Raw genomic sequence first — 24,212 nt, 5'->3', positions numbered from 1 at the left:
TTTATATGATGAGGATTGGCAGAACACTTTTCTACTTCTGACTCCTAGCTCTTCCACAGGGGCAGGGAGTGGAACTGTACCATGGCCCACTCCCCCCATGGAGCCCAGTGATAGCATGCAATATTGGTAGTTGGTGCATGCTTTACGGAAGTGATCCCCAACAACATGTTACTCACCTACCCCTTGGATGTTGCTCTCAGTGTCCCCAAACCAGGTAGTTATTTTTGAATTCCTGACTTGGGGGCAAGTTTTGGTTGAATAAAAACAATATTTACTATCAAATAAAGCCTCCTATAAGCTGATAGTGTGCATAGAGGCTGCCTAATAGCCAATCATAGCCCTTATTTGGCACCTCCATGAACGTTTATGATGCTTGTGTTGCTCTCCAAGTCTTTTTACATTTGACTGTGGCTCACAAGTAAGAAAGGTTGGGAACCCCTTCTTTACGGGATGATGGGGCGGTTGCAGATTTTAAATCTGGACTGATGGGTATTTTGTTTTGTTTTTGCTTTTCTCGCTTTGTAATTTGTGCAGAAGAATATTAGTAGTGGTTGTGGTATGTTTACCATAAACATTATGTTTAATAGAACAGTCTTTCGATTTTATTTACCTTATGTAATAAATATTTTATTCTAACATCACAAAAATGAAACACCCAGATTAATGCAAAAGTCAACATCAACAAGACACATGAAGTGCTGCTAATAAAAAAAAAAGTACACAATTTCTTTCCTTGAATCACCATTTCTCTCATGCATTATGTACTCATCAGAATTATAATTGTTATGTGCATCTTCTCTCCCCTTTACTGTTGAAGTATTTTTCCTGGATTCCAATCCAATTAGTTGCATAAACATGTGCATAAATATATATATATGTCCGCAACTTAATGCCTTTTATTTATCATGTACATTAGGGCCTTCATATACCAATGACCATGATTACGTATATGAATGGTTTTATTTATATATATATATATACTTGTTCCTTAGAGAGCACTTTGCAAAGAAAGCATTTTAGTGTTCCTCTGGTTCATCACTCCTTACTTACTGTATGCTTACCTGTGCCCTCTTTCTCTATGTACCCTCTTTCTCTATGTTGCCCCTTGTGTCTTAAAGCACTTATGTATTTAATAATTTACATATCCTGTATGTTCTTCGCGTCCACCCCGCCCCCGCATGCGTGAACAAACGTCCCCCACACCGACGCAAGCGCACATGCTCCGTATGAGAAGTCCCCATTGCTCCGTATGGGTGCAAAATGTCAAAGTTTTGTTGCGGCGGGGCGGCATCCTGCCCCTAAATTTGTGCCGCCCTAGGGGCCACAGGGCCTGCTTATGTATTAAAAGGTGCAAAAAGTCACTCCTGGTAACTTTCCCACTAGAAATGTCTGCATGTATTGTTCTCTAGTTAGAACCAAACAGGCATCATTCTCTGCAGAGAAAGAAGCTTGTAGATTTTGTAGACTTTGAAAACTCTGTCCCTTAGATTAACAGATGTATTGCAGATGTATTAACACAGTCCAGATTTCACACATTTGTTATTATTTAGGATACAACTTTAACAGTCATAGGCCCACTTTCTCTTTGCATATACTGTAGAATCCATTGTTGTTAATTTTATAGAAATACTCAAAAGTTTCTAAAGTTTTTTGAAATGTTGGTTATTTTTTGCTTTAGAGTTCCATCTCACTGTGTGTCGTGTGTCCTCTTCAGTATCACTTTCTTTATTTGAGTGTATATCTTCCTCAAGTACCACATCAAAGTGCAGTTGTGCGTTTGCCGACTGGTACCTTGGTTTTGTAATCAGCTCCTTCTTCAAGACATTTTCTTTTGCATGCCATGAACCTGCTTTGCTTTTGTTTCTTTGATCAGGTTTCCAGTGACCCAATGTACTGGTCCCTGTTCTATGTTGCGCGACTGGGCTTCGAGAAAATACGTCATCATCAACACCTGAATTATAGGGAATAACACATTATTTAATTCCAGCATACCTCCAGCCATGAGGGACTGATGCATCTGAAGTCAAAATGTACACCACTTGTGCTTCTACACAAATCAGATACAAGTTGTGTAGAATACTTTTGTAAACAGCAATATCCAATATCCTGCATCCAGGCACTCAAAAAATCCACAAGGGTCACAATCAATCAAAGTAAAAAAATATTATTTCATTGAAAAAAACATTAAAAGTTCTACATCTCTGGTGGCCCTACGCGTTTCGTGTCTCACCAAGCAAATGCCTTCCTTAAAGGAGACAAATGTAAGGAATCACAGCCAATGAGAACCCTAGTAGGAGATGACTTTAAAGGAATCACAGCCAGTGAGAGTTTATAGGAATCTCAATGGCTGTAACTCCTATAATTAGTCATTTCCTACTAGGGTTCTCATTGTCTCCTTTAAGGTAGCCATATTGTAATTACAGCTGCTAACACTAAAACTGAAATCACTAAAGAAGGAAAGTTGTGTGTAACAGTACAGTATATCAGTGAATACGGAATGGTTATTTTGACAAATATGTTTTGTATTACATATTTGTCCATTGCTTTACCTTGAAACGGTTGATCTTTTGTTCTGCCTGCTCCTGAGTTGGAGCTGCAGTGAGGAAGTGACAGAAACCGAACATTTTTGGCTCCAGCCTGCAAAAAATGTAAAATAGAATTGTGCCAACTTTAGGGCTAATTTATACCCACAAGCACAGTGATCAACTTGTACATTTTTCCTTTAGTGGGTTGTGCACGTCAAAATGCAGTCTTAACATTTACATATAGTCGCGCTCAGTGCTGCTCAGTCCTGCCTGGTGTCCTAAATTGGGCACTGCTGTGCCTATTCACACAAAGGAACCCTGTAGACACCACCATTTTCTGAACAGGGAGTAGTGCCAGGGTTCCCTTCATTGCCTTATGTCAATAGGCGCAGCACACTTGTGACAAAAGTACAGGGCGCAAATCACTCCCACAATGAACAACAGAAATGATGCAAGTCAGACAGAAAATATTTGGCACAACTGCTCCCAATGTGCAACAAAGCACATGCGCAGTATCAACATATTGTATAAGTTAATGTTCCACAGTCAGTGAAATCATAGAAACTAAATGAGATTCCTTTAACATAATAATCATATCAGTTACTTGAATATGCTTAGCAGAGAGCTCCTCCTGGCAACTGCGTAATTTGGTCACGCTGGGCCTCCCTGTAGAAAAATCTTGTGAGAGGGCCTAGCGCGACCAGTCCCTCCTCCCCTGCACCCCTCCTGGCCCTGACTGTGCCAATTTATTTAAGGTAGGAGAGGGGCTGGGGAGGCGACACTAAGGTACAGCAGACCCCGCTGTCCAGGCCTCCCTGCTGCACAGGACCCCGCCACTGCGGGGTCTGTTGAATATATAGTTTCCGCCACTGTCTGCTGGCAGAGCAATCAACAGTAGAACTGGGAATAACTTTTATTATGAGTCCTAAAATGACTGCATGTTTTATGTGGTTACAAAATGCAGCAAACTTCTGTTAAGCTTATTTGTGTTGGATAAAAAAAGTTGCATTTTGACACTAAAAGGGGAACATAGGATTAAAGCAAATATATACATTACCCCAACTGTGAGAAATAAAATGTATCAAATCATTATGTTATGCATACGGTACCTGTCTTTCCCATGGAAGGGTCTGTCCTCTTCTCATGCTTGAATATCTGCGTATAAGAATTTCTCTGTTTTGCCTTTCGCTGTCCTCCCTTGGCAGACTGTATTTGTTATATGATGGTGTCTAAAATTCAAATGTGAATTGTTTGTAAGTACATCTTAAATCCTGTGATTGTAAAACAAATAATACAATATCTGGAAGCTATTATAAAAATAATCCCCAGAATGTTGCAATTAGGGGCCTGGGTGCCATCATCAAAGAAATGTTTTACTATACCCGGGCTTCTTTTTTAAGACACCCAGGAATGTGAAGCTTCATCCTTGAGTCACACTAGTGGATCAGACTGGGATTCAACAGCTCTCAAGATGAGATAGTAGAATATGTTCCATTCCATAGTAACATAGATTTTATATAGGTATCCTTTGAAGCAGCTGTTAGTTATTGCTGCGCACAAGTTGAAAAGTCAAAGGTCCAGGGGGTCCAATTAAATACACTCCCTTGAATGCAAGGCTATACCTTTGGACCATACCGGACAAACCCCATTATGCAAAAACCATACCAACAATCCATACAAACCCCAAACACTTTCTTTCCACCCCTTCTTATGCCCTCTTATTATTATTATTGTTGTTATTATTACCACTTATTTAGTGCTGACATATTCCAACAAGATTATACATTATTCACGTCAGTCTCATATTTATTTGTGGATATTGCATAAAGGAAAACTAAGCATTTATGGAAAAATATGGAACTGAATTATCATTTTATATAAGGTATAATGATAAAATAATAATAATATACCTGATGTAGCTTGTGTTTCATCTAAGTATTTAGTCCTTAAATGCTGAAGTAGCAAATACAAAGTATTACAAAATAGTAAGTAGTATAAATTTCCTACCCTTCTCCGCACTCGATAGAGGCTGTTTGTCAGCAGATGCTTCATCTGTGCTACATCTTCTGAGGAAAGGGCATTTGCTATGTAAGCACGTGAGTAAGGCCTATGGAATCAAATAAATGATTGTTCCTAAATTTTTTCCTTTTTTTTTTTAATTCTATATCACTGGGCGACATTTAAGAATAGTGGGCCCAACATTAGGCACAAAAACATGCATAACTGTACACACACATATGGCATATAGAAAAGGGGGTTATTTATCAATGTTTGTATTTTTTTACAAAGTGATTTTGTAATAAATAAGGTAACATTTGTTTTGTTTTTTTAATTTCAAGGTTATTTGAAGAAGAAAAAAAAATTACACAAATATGATTTTTTATAAATAACCCCCTGAGGAACTGCTAATGTAAATGAGATAGATGCAACATGCAGAGGCATAAGAGAGCACTGTACTTTTTACCGTGAAAATGCTGCCGCATTATAAACATTCGAGTCATCGTTGCTATGCAGAGAAAAAACTACGTATAGAGCAACACATACAGTTGCACTTAACTTTACAGCTTTTAGGGGCAAGCTAAGAGCTAAAAATTGAAATAAGTATTTTTCCGTATTTTTAGTACAATTTAATTTGAAAAAAAGCACAACATTGAGCTGGCAGCAAGTTAGTGAAGTTAAGCTTGATAGATCCACACAGAGGTGGTCTGTGACAGGAAGTAAACAAGTATATAAATAAATAAGAAACCCCTAGCTAAACCAAAACCTTTGTGAACTATGTGAATAGAGCAGCAGATAGAAATTTGCACATACATAATTTAAAAGGATTCATTTAAATTGCAGATTGAAGTAGTGGGGAAGCCTTCTGCTTATGGCAGACATTAACTTGTATCCTTGTGAGCTCTGCTCCACTGCACAGTGTGGCTTGCAGATGCCAATGGAACCAGAGCAAAGGCTCTATGAATGAGACCTAAGACACACGATTTAGTGCAATAAGCCCTCCAGCACTTTTGCTTGTGCATTGGTAAATGGTCACTATGACATTCTAGTATTTTTTAATTTAATGTAGCAGTAATTTCCATATAAAATACAATCTTAGTTTGCTGTAAAATCATTTTTGTAAAAAAAAATGTGTTTTTCAAAATTTCAGGCTAATACCAAGATGATTTGATACTGAAACAGATCTTTTCTAGCTGTAGAATTTACCAATTCCTTATGCTAGGCAGCCTAGTGACATAATCTAATGCAAGGATCCCCAACCTTTTATACCTGTGAGCCACTTTCAAATGGAAAAAGTGTTGGGGAGCAACACAAGCATGGAAAAAGTTCCTGGGGGTGTCTAATAAGAGCTATAATTGACTAATTGGTAGCCCCTATGTGGACTGGCAGTCTATAGAAGGCTCTGCTTGGCAGTACACATGGTCTTTATGCAACCAAAACTTGCCTCCAAGCCAGAAATTCATGGGCACCAACTTTGAGGCCACTGGGAGCAACATCCAAGGGATAGGCGAGCAAAATGTTGCCCACGAACCACTGGTTGGGGATCACTGATCTAATGTATAAATAGGAATACAGAGGCACTTTCTTAAATATGCTTAACATAATAGCAGCAGTTCCTTATTTTGCTACTCGGCATAAGGAAATGATCTACTTACTGTAAGGATGTCAAAGAAATATCTCTGCCCATACCAAATTTTGTCATCTTAATGGCTTGTTTCAGCTCAAGCTTCTTATGTAGGGAAACAATGCTTGACTTGGGCTGGTTATCTCGGATTAAAGCTCTTCGTAGGAACTTGTTATCAATCTGGTTATATCTTAAGACAGGAACATAAGAGGAGGTGTCATATTTTATCCTTATTTTTATTATTTTGTCATAAAAAAATTACCTATGGATGAATCTGAAACTGTCTCAAGAAATAATATAGCTATACACAACCGCTATATTTGTAGGCCTAGTTTTGCTTACCATGTCTAATGTATTACCTATCAATGAAAGAGCAATCTAAACCCATTAGCAACCAATTAGCGGTTACTTCCTCACTGGATAGAATGCTGGCAGAATAATTTCGGATTTTAACAGTTTACTACAGGTTTTAGGAATAGATATGTTGCTTTGTTTGCACATAAGACTATTACTTCATAGAACATATATAGAATAGTAATGCTTCTGACTCTACCTGTATAATAATAACTCATGCCCTATAAGCTGCTGCATTCTGGTCTTTTAAAGGGACCTGTCACCCTAAACAATTATTTCAAATACATTTCTATCATGTTAGTTGAGCAAAGTAACTATACTAGTACCATATAAACTATTTAATTTTTTCTCCCTTCAGTTTTGGAATTTACAGGCACCATTTTGTGAACACTATTAAAGCAAGCTTTGCATCATCCCAAAATCTTTGGCATTTGCCATCTAGGTGATATCTAGGAAGTGCTGAATGGAAAGGTAAAGTAAGTATAATTAAAAATCTGAGCTGTTATAAATGTATTTAAAAATCTACGCCGGGGTATACAGGTGAAGTAGACAATCCTATTTCGCCTGTATACCCCAAGCATAGATTTTTAAATACATTTATAACAGGTATGGATGATTTCATCAAAAAAGGAATGTGGTTTTCGTGTTTAATTTTTAAAGGACTTTTATTATACAGCTCTTTATGTGTGGGTGACAGGTCCCCTTTAAATGCAAAGTAAATTAAACACACTTAATATACTTACTTTTGTCTCATCTGATAGTGTCCCCAGATCCCACATATATCTGCAATTCCAGTTTTCAAATGATCCATTAACTGAGAAATGAAACAAAATGTACTTTCATTCTGAATCTTTAACTTCCTTACAATTTAAAAGTATAATGATTAGTGATGAGCAAATGTTTTCACCACGCATGGATTTGCAGCAAAATTCTGTAATTCGCCAATGGCTAATTTTTGCGTGAAACGGCACAAACTTTTGCAGTGGAAAATTCAGAGGCGCATCAAAAAAAGTTGCGGTCTTGTAAAAAATGTTGTGGTCGCGTTTCACAAATTTTACAGAAGTTTCACAAATTTTTTCAACAAAGTGTAACAGGACAGATTTGCTCATCACAAATAATGATATTCAATGTCACTAGTCACATTCAGTGGTATAATGGTGTTAACCATGCTATGTGGACGCTTTCTTCTCCTACAGATGTTGGTATAACCATATAAGGATAAATATTCTATTTAGCTCATAGCTAATCACCTGATGTCTTCTTGAAAAGGGGCTGCATGGTCCTAAGTGTTCCTGGAATCCCAATTATATACAAGCAGCATGATCTTCCAATAAAATGGCTAGCTTAAACCAGGAAGGGCATATTAGGCCCTGACATTGTTAATTCTTTTAAGCAGAGCAAGTAAAGATAATTGTAAGATAGTGCTGCTGTCTGTCATTCTTTATCCTACAGAAATTTATTTTCTGCCAATCATAGGACTTTGGATTTGTAATATGCAGCTTCCTGGCTAGCTGTGTGAAAATGAGAGAGACATGTAGCAGGTAAGATGCTGCAGGTACAGACTTTATCACAGAGATATCATTCTAAGAAATCCAACTTTCCTTAAGTCTTCCCTTCCACAACAATCTACCTTTTTCCCCCCAACATTGTGTGTCCTTATAATATTGTTTCTGTGCAAAATGTGTAAACGTGTATGTGCAACAATCTGAGCTTTGAGACAATATATAAGGCACCCAATACACTAACAAGTATACTTGTATGTTTACATCTAGGGGATACTTATCCAGTTTTTCTATCTCTTTCATAGCAGATCAAATTGTGCCCCTTTTTTCACTGGTAGGAGAAATCCTGCTTTTTAATTTTGTATTTTTAGATTAATAAAGTCCCTTTTTATACATGCTAAATAAAAGTTATATTTTAATCCTCTCTACCCACTGTTATACACTTAAACATTCTATTCTTGCAATTGTTGATTTATATATAAAAGGGTTTTGTGTTTTTCTGATTATTGGCACCTATAGCTGTATGTCATTTATTATAGTAATAATAATATATATAGTATAATAATATTTTAGCTTTAACCATTCTTACCCGTGTATGAATTTCTTCATTAATTGTTTCCTTTCTGTTAGTTCTCTTCACATTCAAATATCTGACTAAAGGTCCAACTGTCATTCCCTATGTGTGTGACAGATAATACCATTGGTCGGAAAACTGTTGCAACACATATAAAGTAATATTATACACATCCCATACTGCGGGCATTTTTTTTGCTGTGCCATTGGATTAAATTTAGTTTGCCCAAACAGAATATCAGAAATGCTGATGCCGTGAACATGCGTATGGGTTATTGGTAGGCCCATAAATAATAGCATATGCACCTGTACTCAGATATTTTTTACTTTTAAGTTTTAAATGGAATAAAGGTTTGTAAAATAAGAATGGAAATTTGAAGTTCACAACTCAATATTGTTCAAGAGAAAGTTATTACTGTTGGAATAAGGGATGCACTGAATCCACTTTTTTTGGATTTGGCCAAATGCCGAACCAAATCCTAATTTACATACGTAAATTAGGATACAGAAGGGTTAAAGACTGTTGTGTGATTTTAAGGATTTGGTTCAGCAAGGAGCGTGGATTTGGACCAAATCCAAACCCTGCTGAAAAAGGCAGAATCTTTGCCGAATCCTGAACCAAACCCTGGATTCGGTGCATCCCTAGTCGGAATTCTACATAGGCCCTTTATAGATTGGGCTATGGAACCAAATTATCTAGAGCTGTTTTATGTCAACCCAAGCACATTTCTCATAAGTTATCAAATAAGTATAATAATAAATATTTCAATTCTTAAACAAATAAGCATAATCACAATACCTTGAAGAACACTGTGACATAAATGACAACAATTGTAGAAGTAATAAACATTTCTTTCCTTGGAAACAGAAGGATGGGAAGCAGAAACACAAGTGAAAAACTGCTTGCACCCCGAAGTCCACTGTAGGCAATAATGAGCTGGTCTTTAAGGGTAAAACGTATTGTTCGATAATGATTTATGATAGGAAAAAGAAGGAAGACACCTGAAGTTAAATACAAAGAAAGATTATTAATGAATTAATTAATATTCTCACGCACAAATAAATGTATAAACGCAGTAATGATTTACTTATGCAACATCAGACAGGTGTTTTATGACGGGAGGTTTGATCAGCTCCCATTTTGGACACCTCGCCCACTGCACAACCCACTGCCCTCCTCCTGACACGCTCCCACCCAATGTCAGCATGCATATGCACATTTGTTCCCATGTGTGCCCTTGCATGCTGACAGTGGAGGGGGGGCTAGGGGGTGAGCATGATGCGCTGATGCGCAACAAGGCAATGCAGACATCATTTATACACAGAAGACAGGAAATCACACCAGCAAACAGCAGAAATGATGCCAGGCAGACTTAGAAAAATATTGGGTGCAACTGACCGATTTGCAGCAAAGTGCATGCGTAGTTGCATCCATTTTGACAACCCAGACACAACTGTGTTAAACACAGCGCCTAACTGTGCCAAGAGAATCTCTCATTTGCATTTACAGAATTCTGGGAAAAACCATGCATCCTCTGCACACTGGGGCTAGTTAAATTAATGTGCCCTTTTCTTCACCCAGTCCTCGTGTTCTGTCCTCCCCTTTTTCACCTTGGCAGATTAAAGGAGTACAGAAAATAAATTGTACAGGAATGGGACCAGTACCGAGACCTGTAACCTGTTACTGTACACAGTAAGTGGCCATATGCAAACAACTAATAAATCTTACTTAGTGTTCTCCAAATCAGACAGAAGAGTAAGGTGAAGCTGACAAAAGCCCAGTTCCAGCTATGGTTCTTTCCCACAGTGCTAACCCCCATAAAGACAAATATCAGGGTTTCGCTGAGGCTGCTTAGCATCTTCATAAAGTATTTTATTGTTGTACTGGAATTCTTGCTGATATTTTCTTCAACATACTTCTTCATGGTCATTGCACAGGCTGTCATACTATTGGAGAGAAAAATAGTCATTCTGAGAAAAAGCTAAATCATCTGGTGTAAATGTTTTATTTATTTGTTTAAATAATTGTATAATGTTTAATTTGTTAACAGTGAGCAACATATTGTAGTCAGATAAAATATATAAACAAAGATTATAGTGTAACAAGACATGGAAAAAGTAAAATAATGGTGCATACAATTACTATTCCCTGTGTTATTGAATACTTCTAACCCTCAGAGTGGCTCTTCTGCACCCAAATGACATCCACATCTTTTGGCTACAAACCTCTGTAGGGAACCAGCATGAAATCTCTATAGCACTGAAGTGACCGTGTGGAGGGAGCACATGCCAGTAGTATCCTGTAAAAACTGGTTTATTAACAGAACAAGTTTTGAGTGACATAGGAGACTTTATGAAGACCTCTGTGGCTTGAAGCAAGTCATCTTTATAAACCTGTTTTTGCAGTTTTACTACTGGTTGCCCATTTGCTCGCTCCATGCTTCGTGCTTTAAATACCCCTAACCCAATAAATGCTCTGCCAGGTACAGTTTGTCTCCTCCTGTCTTTTTTACACTATAGTTCAATAGATGAAAGAATCTTAAAAAAATAATCCCAACCCAGTGGTAATGTGATTCATGTAGGATTGGGATGCACAAGAGGAAAAAAGATACTCAGCTTTTAGCTAAGCTTTGATGTTCATGTTTGTTTAAATGCAAACCCTTTTCAATCACATACTGTAATGGCTGCTTCCTTAGGTTACAACATTATGGAGTAATGCTGACCATGTAAATATGTACTGTGACAGATGCAGTGAAAAAGATCATTGTTTGGTGTATTTTTCACCAGAGTTAAAGATGGAATACAAGGAGCACCAGGTAAAATGCCTGGTTTTGCAGCAGGTAATGCTGTGTTTAAGTTATTGGCTTAGGAAAAACCAAATTAATAGGTCCCTGGATTGAATGGAGGGAGAGAAGGAAAGACCTTCCATTCCAAACTCCAGTTAAGGTTTTCAGGTGAGCAGCAAATAAAACGGCTGTGGGATTACATAGTAGGGGGTTGAGGTGAAGTTGGTTCTTGACTCAGAGTAGGCCACCCTCAGAGCAGGGCACAGGGCAGGAAGGCTGCCTGCCAGTGTTGGGAACTCCCAGAGGAGCTGGGGTTGCCTCCTGCCACTGCGAGGAGCAGAGAGAGTCTTGACCAGGCGGATGAGTGCTGAGAGGAGTCCGCAAGGCTTAAGGTGAAGCCTGAACGTTCGTGAGTGAGAGTCATTGTGGATGTGAGAAAGTCACTGGGGATCATGTGAAATCCTGTAAAGGTTGCAGTGTGGAAGTTACCCTGGAAGGTGAGAGACCTGTAGAAGGGACAAATCATAACCATGAACTGTTTATGAACTGACTTTGTTTATATTGGGAAGAATTGGCCCTAAATAAACCTGTGTTTTGCCTGAATAAGTGGTGTCCCTGTCTGTTATGCTCCAAATACTCTGCATACCTGCCTACCATACCTGATTTCCCCAAAACATTATGTGTACAGGCAGTCAGCATGTCACAGTGCCCACACCACTGGGCATATATTATTGAAATGTGTTTTAGTTCAACATGCAGTTGACTCCCTCCCCACTGGAACATCTTTGCTTGCTCTAGTGCAATGGGTAATACGAAGTACTGTAGGAAGCAGTGTTCAGGTAACAATCTTCCACACAGCCTGACATAGTGAAGAAGACAGAAAAGACAGCACAGAAAGAAAGTCAGTATTTGTATAAGCAGTGTTTACATATTTAGCTTCACCTTTGCATTATGCAGTTCATAGAAATCTGACATACAGGTACGCGCTAGTGGCTTGAGTGATATAAGTAATGGGACGAATGTTGTAACCTTATTACCTAGTATATTTCACTTTACAGACATTAAGAAATACAGTGTAAAAGATATTTTGACTATACTTACGCCAAGATGCCAGAGAGGTAAAAGGCTTCTGCAGACAAATATGAGAGGTAACTGAACATGAAGACAATGAGGGGCTCAATGGAAGAAATATTCTTTGTGAATCTTGTGATAAATGCTGAAAGGAATCCGAATATGATCCCAAAGACTACTCCACCAATGCCCACCAACAAAAAACGTCCAATACCTGCAAATACATCTGCAGGCTCAATAGATTCAAAGGTGTGCATTTGTGTAAAGGAGATGAATATATTATACAATACCTGTGGAAGAGTTACATATATAATTATTATTACATGCTTGTCATACAAAATATAGAATTTAAAAAAGAAAGGTCAAAGAAACAAAATATAGTACAGGTATAGGACCCGTTATCCAGAATGCTCGGGACCAAGGGTATTTCGGATAAAGGGTATTTCCGTACTTTGGATCTCCATATCTTAAGTCTACTAAAAAATCAATTAAACATTAATTAAACCCAATAGGATTATTTTGCATCTAAAAAGGATTAATTAGATCTTAGTTGGGATCAAATACAATGTTCAGTTTTATTATTACAGAAAAAAAGGGAATCCATTTTAAAAATCTGAATTATTTGATTAACATTGAGTCTATGAGAGACAGGTTTTCTGTCATTCGGATCTTTCTGGATAACGGGTCTCCGGATAATGGATCCCATACCTGTATTTTCATCTTGTAGTAAAATACTGTACTTTGCTATTAATCATTTTGAATTTTCCACATTCCCCTCAAAATAATGTAGTAGTTTTGAATGTGTACTTGCTGATAAGGCTTTAGTCTGCCTTGCTGATTTTGGACAGTATTTTACTGGTAAAAGATATTCAGAATATAGAGGGGAAATATAACAGTTTAATCACACACTTACACAACCATAGGATAATACATGAAAAGTACTTTGTCGTACATGACATTAGTGAGCCAGAATACAAATATACTTCCTGTGCTTTATATGGAAGCAGTCATCTGTGTATCTATTGTGTTTGCATTAGACAAACAGCTTGTAAGTAATTTGTTAGCAGCTCTGTGCTAAGTGGATAGGAGTCTTGCAAAAGTGATATTTAATCCTATAGCGTTAAAAAAAGAAACATGGGTAGATGATAAAATTGTCTGCAAAACATTCGAGTTTTTCATAGATTCCTATGCAGTGGCAAGAAGACTATGGGGGAGATTTATTAAGACACGAACGCTCCAAGCGTATTTTGTGACATTTTTTTCGCGCTTGTGCGACTTTTTCGTCCGCCCGCGCAAATTTTTCGTATGCTTGCGTGAAAAATTCGGAAAGGTTCTGCCGCTGTTTACAATCATACGGTACGAAAATTTCATGATTTTCGGATCGCCAATACGATATTATTGTGACTAATACGTTTTTTTCGTAAGCATTTTCATGATATTTGCGATCTTCAGAAATTATCGTATCCAATCTGAATTTTTCCCATTCGGGATTCGAACTTGTGTTTTAATGAATCTGCCCCTATAACTAGGTACAGTGGCTTGCAAAAGTATTCGGCCCCCTTGAACTTTTCCACATTTTGTCACATTACAGCCACAAACATGAATCAATTTTATTGGAATTCCACGTGAAAGACCAATACAAAGTGGTGTACACGTGAGAAGTGGAACGAAAATCATACATGATTCCAAACATTTTTTACAAATAAATAACTGCAAAGTGGGGTGTGCGTAATTATTCAGCCCCCTTTGGTCTGAGTGCAGTCAGTTGCCCATAGACATTGCCTGATGAGTGCTAATGACTAAATAGAGTGCACCTGTGTGTAATCTAATGTCAGTACAAATACAGCTGCTCTGTGACGGCCTCAGAGGTTGTCAAAGAGAATATTGGGAGCAACAACACCATGAAGTCCAAAGAACACACCAGACAGGTCAGGGATAAAGTTATTGAGAAATTTAATGCAGGCTTAGGCTACAAAAATATTTCCAAAGCCTTGAACATCCCACGGAGCACTGTTCCACCGATCATTTAGAAATGGAAGGAGTATGGCACAACTGTAAACCTACCAAGACAAGGCCGTCCACCTAAACTCACAGGCCGAACAAGGAGAGCGCTGATCAGAAATGCAGCCAAGAAGCCCATGGTGACTCTGGACGAGCTGCAGAGATGTACAGCTCAGGTGGGGGAATCTGTCCATAGGACAACTATTAGTCGTGCACTGCACAAAGTTGGGCTTTATGGAAGAGTGGCAAGAAGAAAGCCATTGTTAACAGAAAACCATAAGAAGTCCCGTTTGCAGTTTGCCACAAGCCATGTGGGGGACACAGCAAACATGTGGAAGAAGGTGCTCTGGTCAGATGAGACCAAAATGGAACTTTTTGGCCAAAATGCAAAACGCTATGTGTGGCGGAAAACTAACACTGCACACCACTCTGAACACACCATCCCCACTGTCACATATGGGGGGGCAGCATCATGCTCTGGGGGTGCTTCTCTTCAGCAGGGACAGGGAAGCTGGTCAGAGTTGATGGGAAGATGGATGGAGCCAAATATAGGGCAATCTTGGAAGAAAACCTCTTGGAGTCTGCAAAAGACTTGAGACTGGGGCGGAGGTTCAACTTCCAGCAGGACAACGACCCTAAACATAAAGCCAGGGCAACAATGGAATGGTTTAAAACAAAACATATCCATGTGTTAGAATGGCCCAGTCAAAGTCCAGATCTAAATCCAATTGAGAATCTGTGGCAAGATCTGAAAACTGCTGTTCACAAACGCTGTCCATCTAATCTGACTGAGCTGGAGCTGTTTTGCAAAGAAGAATGGGCAAGGATTTCAGTCTCTAGATGTGCAAAGCTGGTAGAGACATACCCTAAAAGCCTGGCAGCTGTAATTGCAGCAAAAGGTGGTTCTACAAAGTATTGACTCAGGGGGCTGAATAATTACGCACACCCCACTTTGCAGTTATTTATTTATAAAAAAGGTTTGGAATCATGTATGATTTTCGTTGCACTTCTCACGTGTACACCACTTTGTATTGGTCTTTCACGTGGAATTCCAATAAAATGTTTGTGGCTGTAATGTGACAAAATGTGGAAAAGTTCAAGGGGGCCGAATACTTTTGCAAGCCACTGTATAAGTGAATCTGTCCCATTTCACTTTGCTGCAAAATTCTCAAAATTCAAGAAATGCAGCTAGTAAATGGCTTTTTTAAGCAAATGTGATGTTTTTTGACACAACTGAGACTTTTTCCTCAATCTGCAAATTTTTGTTGCAGGGACACAAAATGTTTTAGAGAATCCATACCTGGCAAAAAAATATGTGCTCGTCACTAACTATAACACACTAGCTGAACCCCCTCATCACCATTTTTTATAATGAAAACCAAAAAACTGAGAGAAGGAGAGAGAGACAGGGATAAAAAAAGGTAGGGGGTGGTGGCATATGGCCACACGTTAGGAAAGGAAAGGTTGTACAGGTATGGGACCTGTTATCCAAAATGCTCAATACTTGAGGTTTTCCACATAAGGGGTCTATATGTAATTTGGGTCACCATACCAAGTCTACTAAAAAATTCAAACATTGAATAAACCCAATAGGATTGTTTTGCCACTAATAAGAATCAATGATATCTTATTTGGGATTAAGTGTTATTATTACAGAGAAAAAAAAGAAATCATTTAAAAAAATTAATTGTAAATTATTTGTAAAATACCGTATATACTCGAGTATAAGCCGAGTTTTTCAGCACCAAAAATGTGCTGAAAAAGTCACCCTCGGCTTATACTAGAGTATATGGATTTGAAGATGTAACTTACTGGCATTCTGGCGAGCAACATCCCCCCCCCCCGCGGACAAATGGAGTCTTTATACCAGTGGTCCCCAAACGGCCCTCCGCGGCCATTTACCCGGCCCCCTGTCCCAAATCCCTTCTCCCTTGTTTGTACCTGTGTTGGCGTTCTTCCCCAGCGAGTCACAGCGTTGGCGCATACGGGGGGTTGCCAACGAATGCAAGTGAGTCTTTATACCAGTGGTCCCCAAACAGCCCTCCACAGCCATTTTCCCGGCCCCCTGTCCCCTCTCCCTTCTCCCTAGTTAGTACCCGTGTTGGTGTTCTTCCCCAGTGAGTCACAGCGTTGGTGCGTAACATGGTGACATCATCATGTTGCGCGCCAACGCGGTAACTCGCTGGGGAAGAACGCCAACACGGGTACTAACTAGGGAGAAGGGAGTGGGGGCAGGGGGCCGGGTAAATGGCCGCGGAGGGCCGTTTGGGGACCACTGGTATAAAGACTCACTTGCATTCGTTGGCAACCTCCTCTCCCCCATACATGCCAACGCGGTGACTCGCTGGAGAAGAACGCCAACACAGGTACTAACGGGTGTTCATAGAGTTAGTGGTTTATTTGTGCATTTGTTTGCAGACCACAAAAATGTTGGAAACGGCAGCTTACATAGGGGTGCGCTGATAGATGGACAGCTACTAGCTAGGAAACAAAGGACCTATAAATAGTATATATAAGTATATATATATATATATAGTATAAATAAGTAGTCATACTTTTGCCCAATTCCAAAGTAGTCCCAGCCTGTTTTGTTGTTTAACCACTGAAACCAGCTGCAGTAAAGATTCTCCCTTTGGTGTTGCATTCAGCTAAGAGACTGTGCAAATACCTTATTAGGGTGGGGGGGTGCGCAATGAATGCCAATGCATTGACTCGCTGGGGAAGAACGCCAACACAGGTACTAACTAGGGAGGACGAAGGGGTTTGCCTGGATCTGGCTACTCTTTCTAAGAGGGATGACCGCACATAAGGGATTACTCACTTATGCCCAAACTCAGATCCTGCCTAGCAAGTACCTGTGTCTGTATTCCAGTAGGTCTTCTTACAAATGCAGGTATCATTCTGCCAAGTTTCACCCTACTAAGCTTCACAACGTTATTAAAAAAAAATATGGCTCTCAGGACGCCCATTATTAGTAAGGCAGCTTCCTTACCCTTCCCAAACTTGCTTTTGTCTGCTGCTGTAGCATTTTTCTTTCCCTAAAGTTATCAGCAGTGCTCTTCAAGGCAAGGGTGGGCAAAGGGTCCTCCATCCACCTTTCCCAAATCTGCAGCTGTCAACATGATATATTTATTCACATGGGGTCACGCAGAGTGTCCTTTTATGATTTATTTGATTATTGAAACTTAGCAGTAGCGGCTGCATTTCCCACCCTAGGCTTATACTTGAGTCAATCAGTTTTTCCAGTTTTCTTAGGTAAAATTAGGTACCTCGGCTTATATTTGGATCGGCTTATACTCGAGTATATACGGTAATTAGAAATTAAGTCTATGAGAGATGGGCTTCCAATATTTCTGAGCTTTCTGGATAACGGGTTTCCAGGATAACAAATCCTATACTTGTAGTAGTCAAGAGTCATATATACTGCTTATTATAATAATTACATTAATTTTGGTTACTCACCACAGTTAATCCATCATTTAATAAAGACTCTCCAAAAATGATCATGTACAACTGTTCATTAACAGAGATTTCTTCAAATACTGTAAGAACTGCTACAGGATCCACAGCCGAGATCAGACTGCCATACATGAGGTTCTGTAACAGTGTTACATCAGTTAACTTGAATGCTTCAATCTGACAGATTCCGTAGAGGGAAAAACCAATACCAAACGCATTAATCAGAGTCCCCAACACTGACCAGCATATTATGGTTCCAATATTTTCAAAAAAGGGTCGAGTAGGCAAAAAGTACCCTCCTTCAAGAACAATTGGAGGTAGGAGATACAAGAAGTATATATCGGTCCTCATAGCTGGTGGAGATTTGTGATCCGTAGCAAATATAATCCCACCAACTATTAAACCAATTACAATAAGGATGCAGCTTTCTGGCATTATTTTCGGAAGCCTGTGATACAAGTGGAAACCTGTGAACAAAATGGAATGTCATTCATATCTATTTGTTCATTTATTGTTTCCTTATAAAAATTAAGATTTATGTTTTACAATAAGGTCAAAGCCTTATCAGGTTATTATTATTTTAAAAGAAAACATTATTGAGAAATGACAGAAATTGTAACTTATTTTAAAAGTTTTCAAATGCAATGAAATGTCCCTATCTTGCAAAATGTGATTTGTGAGATTAAAAAAGACACATTGATTTTAAGTATTCACACATATAAAATTGATTAAGAAGTGTGATTTGTGTTGGTCTTTTAACAAATAATATTGCAACACTGCTGATTTAATAGTTTCTGAACTCCTTGTATTTGAGTTTGGCCTGTTATACTGACTATGCTAAACGTTGCCTGCCTTGATCTGTGCCTAGACTTTGACCAAAGACTTTGTCTAACCCCTTTGTACCTTTCTGACTTTACCAGTCTGACATTATAAAGAAGACAGAGGAAACAGAACAAATAGGAAAACGGCATCTAGCCAGTTCTGCCTGTTCCCAGTACCTTGCTTCCTTGTCTGTACTTCCTCTCCCAGTGTCACTCTTGCCCTGTTCCATTCATACATTCCCCTCAGTCCCTGCTTCCCAATCTTGAGGCTAGCACCATGCCATTTTCAAATCAAGTGTAAACATTTATCATGGGCCAAACAAATGTGAAATTTTACTGTTGAAATGGAATTGAAAATAAATTAAAATTGTAACTGTTGACTTTTGCAATCAGACAGCTATAGTGAGGAGATGGTCACATGAGAACTCAAAGCACTGGTGTGGGAGCTGGGGATTTCAGCCACATACTGACCAAAAAAAGGACCCTCTGGCTTAAAGTTGTATTAAAGAGGTTCTTCTATGGACTCTCAAATAATTTACGTACTAACAACATGTTGTTGACTTATATAAGGGATTCATTTAAATTATGTAATCTTGTTTAAAACAATTGAAAAAAACACATTTTGTCCAAACAATATTTGTGGTGGACTGTGGAGATTTGTGGCTTGACTGACCAGTCCATCTATGAAGTTAAGTAAGTTTAGATATCATGTAATAGAGGAACAGGCTATTCAGCTTTAAAAGAAGTAAAGGCTTGTAAGTCAGAAGACACATCAAGCCTTTGCTCATTTATGATCAGTGTAGCTTTGTGGTTCTTTAATTACATGTATTTTTATTTTATTCCATACCCGAGATCCAACAGGAACGTTTTCCCCAAAGTGGGAATATAAATAAAAGACTTGAATTGTGTGGGTATAAATTTGACATTTAACATTAATTCACTTGTCCTAAGCATGCATATTTGTGCGGAGGAGAGAGAAAAATCAGTTAGATATGTCCTGATATTTGTCACTCACTGACATAAGATACTGAGGAATGTCCCAGTGGATGCCAGTCTTGGGTAGCCATATGCATTATTAACAGCAGGCTGCAGATACTTCATAAGCTCTAAGTACTAATGGGTACAGGCACGGATTTGTGGGAATTTGTTGCGTTTCGCCTTTGGCAAATTTTTTTTGCAAAACGGGCAACATAATTCGCCATTGAAAAAAATAAGGCCACACAACAATTTTGTTTTGCCGTGCAACAAATTTTTTTGGCGCGCAACATTTTCACCGTTTCGTGAATCTTTTTCAAAGATTCACAAATTTTCCGGGGAACTGAAATGGGATAGATTCATTCATCACTAGTTCTAAGTGCTGCTAAATGGCACTTTGGCCAAGCTAACAAGAAGCGCAAGGAACAATTTGTTTGGCTTGGTAATAATAAATAATAATAATAATAAATAATAAATCCTATATTATTAGGCAGGAGTTGTGAAGAATTTAGCAAAGGTTATGAGTCCTAGGGGAATGTGGGAGGGATTATTAATGATGGTGTCTTTCCTGGATGGATGGCGGCAAGAGTCAAGAATGATTTAAAGACTGCAGGCTGCAGACGCATTCACAATGTTTTTTTGCATTCATTTTTTCCTTGCTTTTTACAAAGGGGTCCATATAATTGAATGTAAGGAGTAAACAATGTGCTTCACTGTAAAAGTGCTACAGTCCATGCTTTTCCTGAAATATTAGAGGGTTGGAGGATTGGCTGCATGGTTTAAAGCAAAATGCATATTCCCATCTAACTAAGTTAGGGAAGTGTATTAAAAGTTGTCAATGGAAAGATATGCTCAATGTGAATAATTACAGGTATAGGACCCGTTATCCAGAATGCTTGGGACCAAGAGTATTTCGGATAAGGGTTTTTTCTGTAATTTGGATCTCCATACCTTAAGTCTACTAAAAAATTAATAAAACAATAATAAAAACCCAATAGGATTGTTTTGCATCCAATAAGGATTATGTATATCTTAGTTGGGATCAAATACAAGGTACTGTTTTATTATTACAGAGTAAAAAGGAAATACATTTTAAAAATCTGAATTATTCAATTAAAGTGGAGTCTATGGGAGACGGGCTTTCAGTAATTTGGAGCTTTCTGGATAACGGGTTTCCCAATAATTGATCCCATACCTGTATTCCTTTCTGCAAATGGATTTTCTTCGTGTCAGTTTAATAAAGCTTTTACATACCTGCAATGGCACTGCCCAGTGGAGAAAAGATTGTGTACTTTATAGCTTGCACAATGTGAAATGTAATTTCTTCTCATTTAACTTCTTACTAAAAAGGTCACTATTTGTGCCACAAATAATACCACACCTTTAGGTGTTTATGCTAAATTAACATTCACTACATAAAAGACATGAATAGACATGAATGAATTATAGCTGCAACAGGAATGCGGCACCTGCATCTGATGCGCTCATGCATTTAAAGAGAGATTTGAGGGCACCAGAGGTATGTACAACGTTTGTTCTACAGCTATAATCTTGTCAAAGTCTTTCTCTATTCTGTAGGTTTAGGGCTGCTTTTTAATGCATACGAATACCATCATGACACTTTGACATAGCAGCACTGGATATGGGTTTAGACCAAACCAAACTGGAATAAATTTTGCACTTGGAACTAAAGGGCAAAAATGCCGTAAGAAAGATAAATAACAAAATCTATTCAGTCACACAATGAAACACAGCATTGTTACATTTTGGAAATCTATTATTATCTTTTATGCAAAGTCCTGCTATAACCTTCCCAGCTTTCTACATGAATGTTTACATGGCTTGATTCAACCAAACCTGATGAATTTTATTATATGCTTTTTAGTTACATTTTCCTTATAATCCTTTTAATTTTACACAAGGCCAAAAAATATAACACATTATAAAAAAGCCCTATATCTTATTTACTACGGGCATGGGATCTGTTATCCAGAAACCTGTTATCTAACAAGCTCTATATTACAGGAGGGCTAGTGCCCATAGACTCCTTTTTAAATCATTAAAATTTTTTACATTTTTCTATTTTTCTTGTAATAATAAAACAGTACCTTCTACTTGACCCAAACCAAGAATTAATGAATTGAAGGCAAAGCAAAATCCTATTAGGCTTATTTAATGTTAATTATTTTTTAATTTATTTTTTAGTTGAGTTAAAGTATGGAGATCTAAGTTACAGAAAGATTGCTTATCCGTAAAACCCCATGTCCCATGCAAACTGGATAACACAACTGATGAAGTACTTTTGTTGCTGCAGCTGACAACGCCATTCAGGCATATGGTGCTCCATCTGTTTAAGTGCTATAATTCTGGATTTTTGCTAAACTGTTTCTGAACATAGCTTTTGATGATGATAATAATAATGGTCTCTAGAATCAGCCCTGAAATACCGATGACGTGAAAGTCTCAGGGATACCTACTGTAGGTCAACTCAGAAAGTTTCAGATGTACAGTAAAGGCCAGATGCCTATTAACTCCGACCAGCTGTTTATGTGCAAAATCCTCCATTCCTGATGTAGAGGTTGCAAACCTGCATAATTTGTTAATTTATTTAAATAAATAAAATCTGTTAATTCTGTTTCTTAATCAACAAATACAACACATGACATGAATGGCAGCTCTCATTGGTTAAACTACAATTTTCTGAATATTTCTATAACATGCTTTGTGTATGGAGTTAGCTGCACTATGGATTTAGGTGAATTTTAAAATGCCATGTAAGCTGCTTACCGATTTTTGCATATGATGCCAATATGATCCAAAGCGTGATCTCATAAGGAATTTGCACCAGATCATAGTTAACAGAAAACACATATGTTCTGGCACTTTCTTCAGAGCTGGCATCTACCGGAGAACTAGTCGTACCCTTCGTCCCTGCCCCTGTGCTTGCCATTGCCATCAGCAGCATCAGAAGCATGAAAGCTGTATCCTTAATCCGATGCTAAATATCTCAGCAGGAAGGAATACTGAAGGCAGATTTCCAGGCATCAAAATAAATGTTTGTAGTTCTGTTCAGTAAAATCGTCAGTGCATGTTGCCTGCCTAGATGCAAAGAGGTTAATCTTAGGTATTCCAGCTCCCTACTATAGTACTGAAAACCAAACATACTTCTTTGAGAAAGGAGTGACTTAGAGACTGTGTTTACTCAAGATATGATTCATGAAAAGAAAAAAAAAGTGATTATCATATCGCCTTACGTTTCTATGTGTTCCTATTTCACCCAATAGTCACTGTTCATTCTGAAACCTGATATACCTACAGCGCTGAGATCAGTCATTTGCAGGTGTGATGTGTTGCAAAAAGCACAGTTTTATGTTTAAATTACAATAATGACATCTTGTGGATGCTGTGAGTAACAACAATGTGCTAGTTGCTGGTTCCGTACAATCTATTTCAATTTGCTATAGCAATGCAATCAGAGAAGTATGTAGATAATATTGTAAGAAAATGTAAAAAGTTTGGTAAGCTCCCTTTTGTAATATTAACCACGTGGTAAAAAGCACAATTTAAATTTGTCTTCTCCAGACTACTCTTCACAGTGGTGCCGTGCTGTTTGGTGGTCTTTACCCTGCTCACCCTTGGCTGAGGTGGGATAAACCGGTGGACACCATGCCTTTCTACCTTCTGTGCAATTATCTAATAACTCCTGAGTATTGTAATAACCCCGTAAATCATTTGTCTTGGACAAATAAACAAGGTAAGTTCTGTTTTACCGCAAAAGAACCTTCTGGCCCCCATTCCTTCTTTTACTTTGCACACAGCCAAGTGAGTTGTAGTTTCACTACACCCCAAGGATATTTCCACATAGTGAAAGCCCTTCTTGTGTGTTGTAGTCCTATGTACCCCCTGCTCTAAAGCCTATCTAGCTGGTATTGCCTGTTTTCACAGCCAAATAGGAGTTACACTAATGTTAAAATGACATACTCAAAACTAGTGATGACCAGATTCAACAACCCACAGAAAAATTTGTAAAAAGGTGAACAATTTGCAAAGCATTGAAGTCAATGGGCATTTTTTTGGGCTGCGTTTTTTCCAATACACTGAAGTCAATGGGCATTTTTCCTGTGCATTATTTTCTTGCAGCCATTTTCATGAAGACAATTTTTCTGGCAAATTTTTGGCATGATTTTGTGAAAAAACTTACAGATGGGGAAAAGCAGAATTTTGCTGTAAATCTATATCTGCTCAAAAATGTTGCTTATCACTACTCAAAACTTTCAAAAGCCTTAGTGAATGTGGCGGCCTTGTGCCTTAATTGCCTTTCCAGGACACCAAATAACTCCAAAGTGTTAGAACATCTTATGCCAGGCAATATTTTGCTTGAGTTAAAGGAACAGTAACACCAAAAAATGAAAGTGTGTAAAAGTAATTACAATATAATGTACTGCTGCCCTGCATTGCTACAACTGGTGTGTTTGCCTCAGAAAGACTACTATAGTACACCATGCTGTGTAGCCATGGGGGCA

At 38.3% G+C, this 24,212-nt stretch overlaps 1 protein-coding gene across 1 annotated transcript; it reads right to left on the bottom strand.

The window, feature by feature from the left end:
* Positions 1–605: 605 nt before the first annotated feature.
* On the bottom strand, positions 606–23,457 carry slc9a4 (solute carrier family 9 member A4). The gene is made up of 12 exons (XM_002934502.4): positions 22,477–23,457; positions 17,897–18,360; positions 12,464–12,723; positions 10,306–10,523; positions 9,376–9,578; positions 8,593–8,679; positions 7,245–7,315; positions 6,179–6,337; positions 4,533–4,632; positions 3,635–3,754; positions 2,550–2,637; positions 606–1,951 (listed from the first exon to the last, which is right to left on the bottom strand). Exons 1-12 carry the CDS (start codon positions 22,661–22,663, stop codon positions 1,641–1,643), a joined length of 2,268 nt encoding a protein of 755 aa, XP_002934548.2. The 5' UTR covers positions 22,664–23,457; the 3' UTR covers positions 606–1,640.
* Between the last annotated feature and the right edge of the window lie 755 nt (positions 23,458–24,212).

Source organism: Xenopus tropicalis, chromosome 2, assembly GCF_000004195.4.
Source record: "Xenopus tropicalis strain Nigerian chromosome 2, UCB_Xtro_10.0, whole genome shotgun sequence".
Taxonomy (NCBI): domain Eukaryota; kingdom Metazoa; phylum Chordata; class Amphibia; order Anura; family Pipidae; genus Xenopus; species Xenopus tropicalis.
Note: the sequence above shows the minus strand (reverse complement) of the source record. Positions and strands in the feature narration are given on the sequence as shown.

Excerpts from the sequence above, each read along its gene's own strand:
- slc9a4 (XM_002934502.4), bottom strand. The coding sequence starts at position 22,663 with ATGCTTCTGATGCTGCTGATGGCAATGGCAAGCACAGGGGCAGGGACG. Across the intron at positions 6,338-7,244 it reads CACTATCAGATGAGACAAAA|ATATAACCAGATTGATAACA; the intron begins GTAAGTATATTA and ends TCCTGTCTTAAG. Across the intron at positions 2,638-3,634 it reads CCCTTCCATGGGAAAGACAG|GCTGGAGCCAAAAATGTTCG; the intron begins GTACCGTATGCA and ends CATTTTTTGCAG.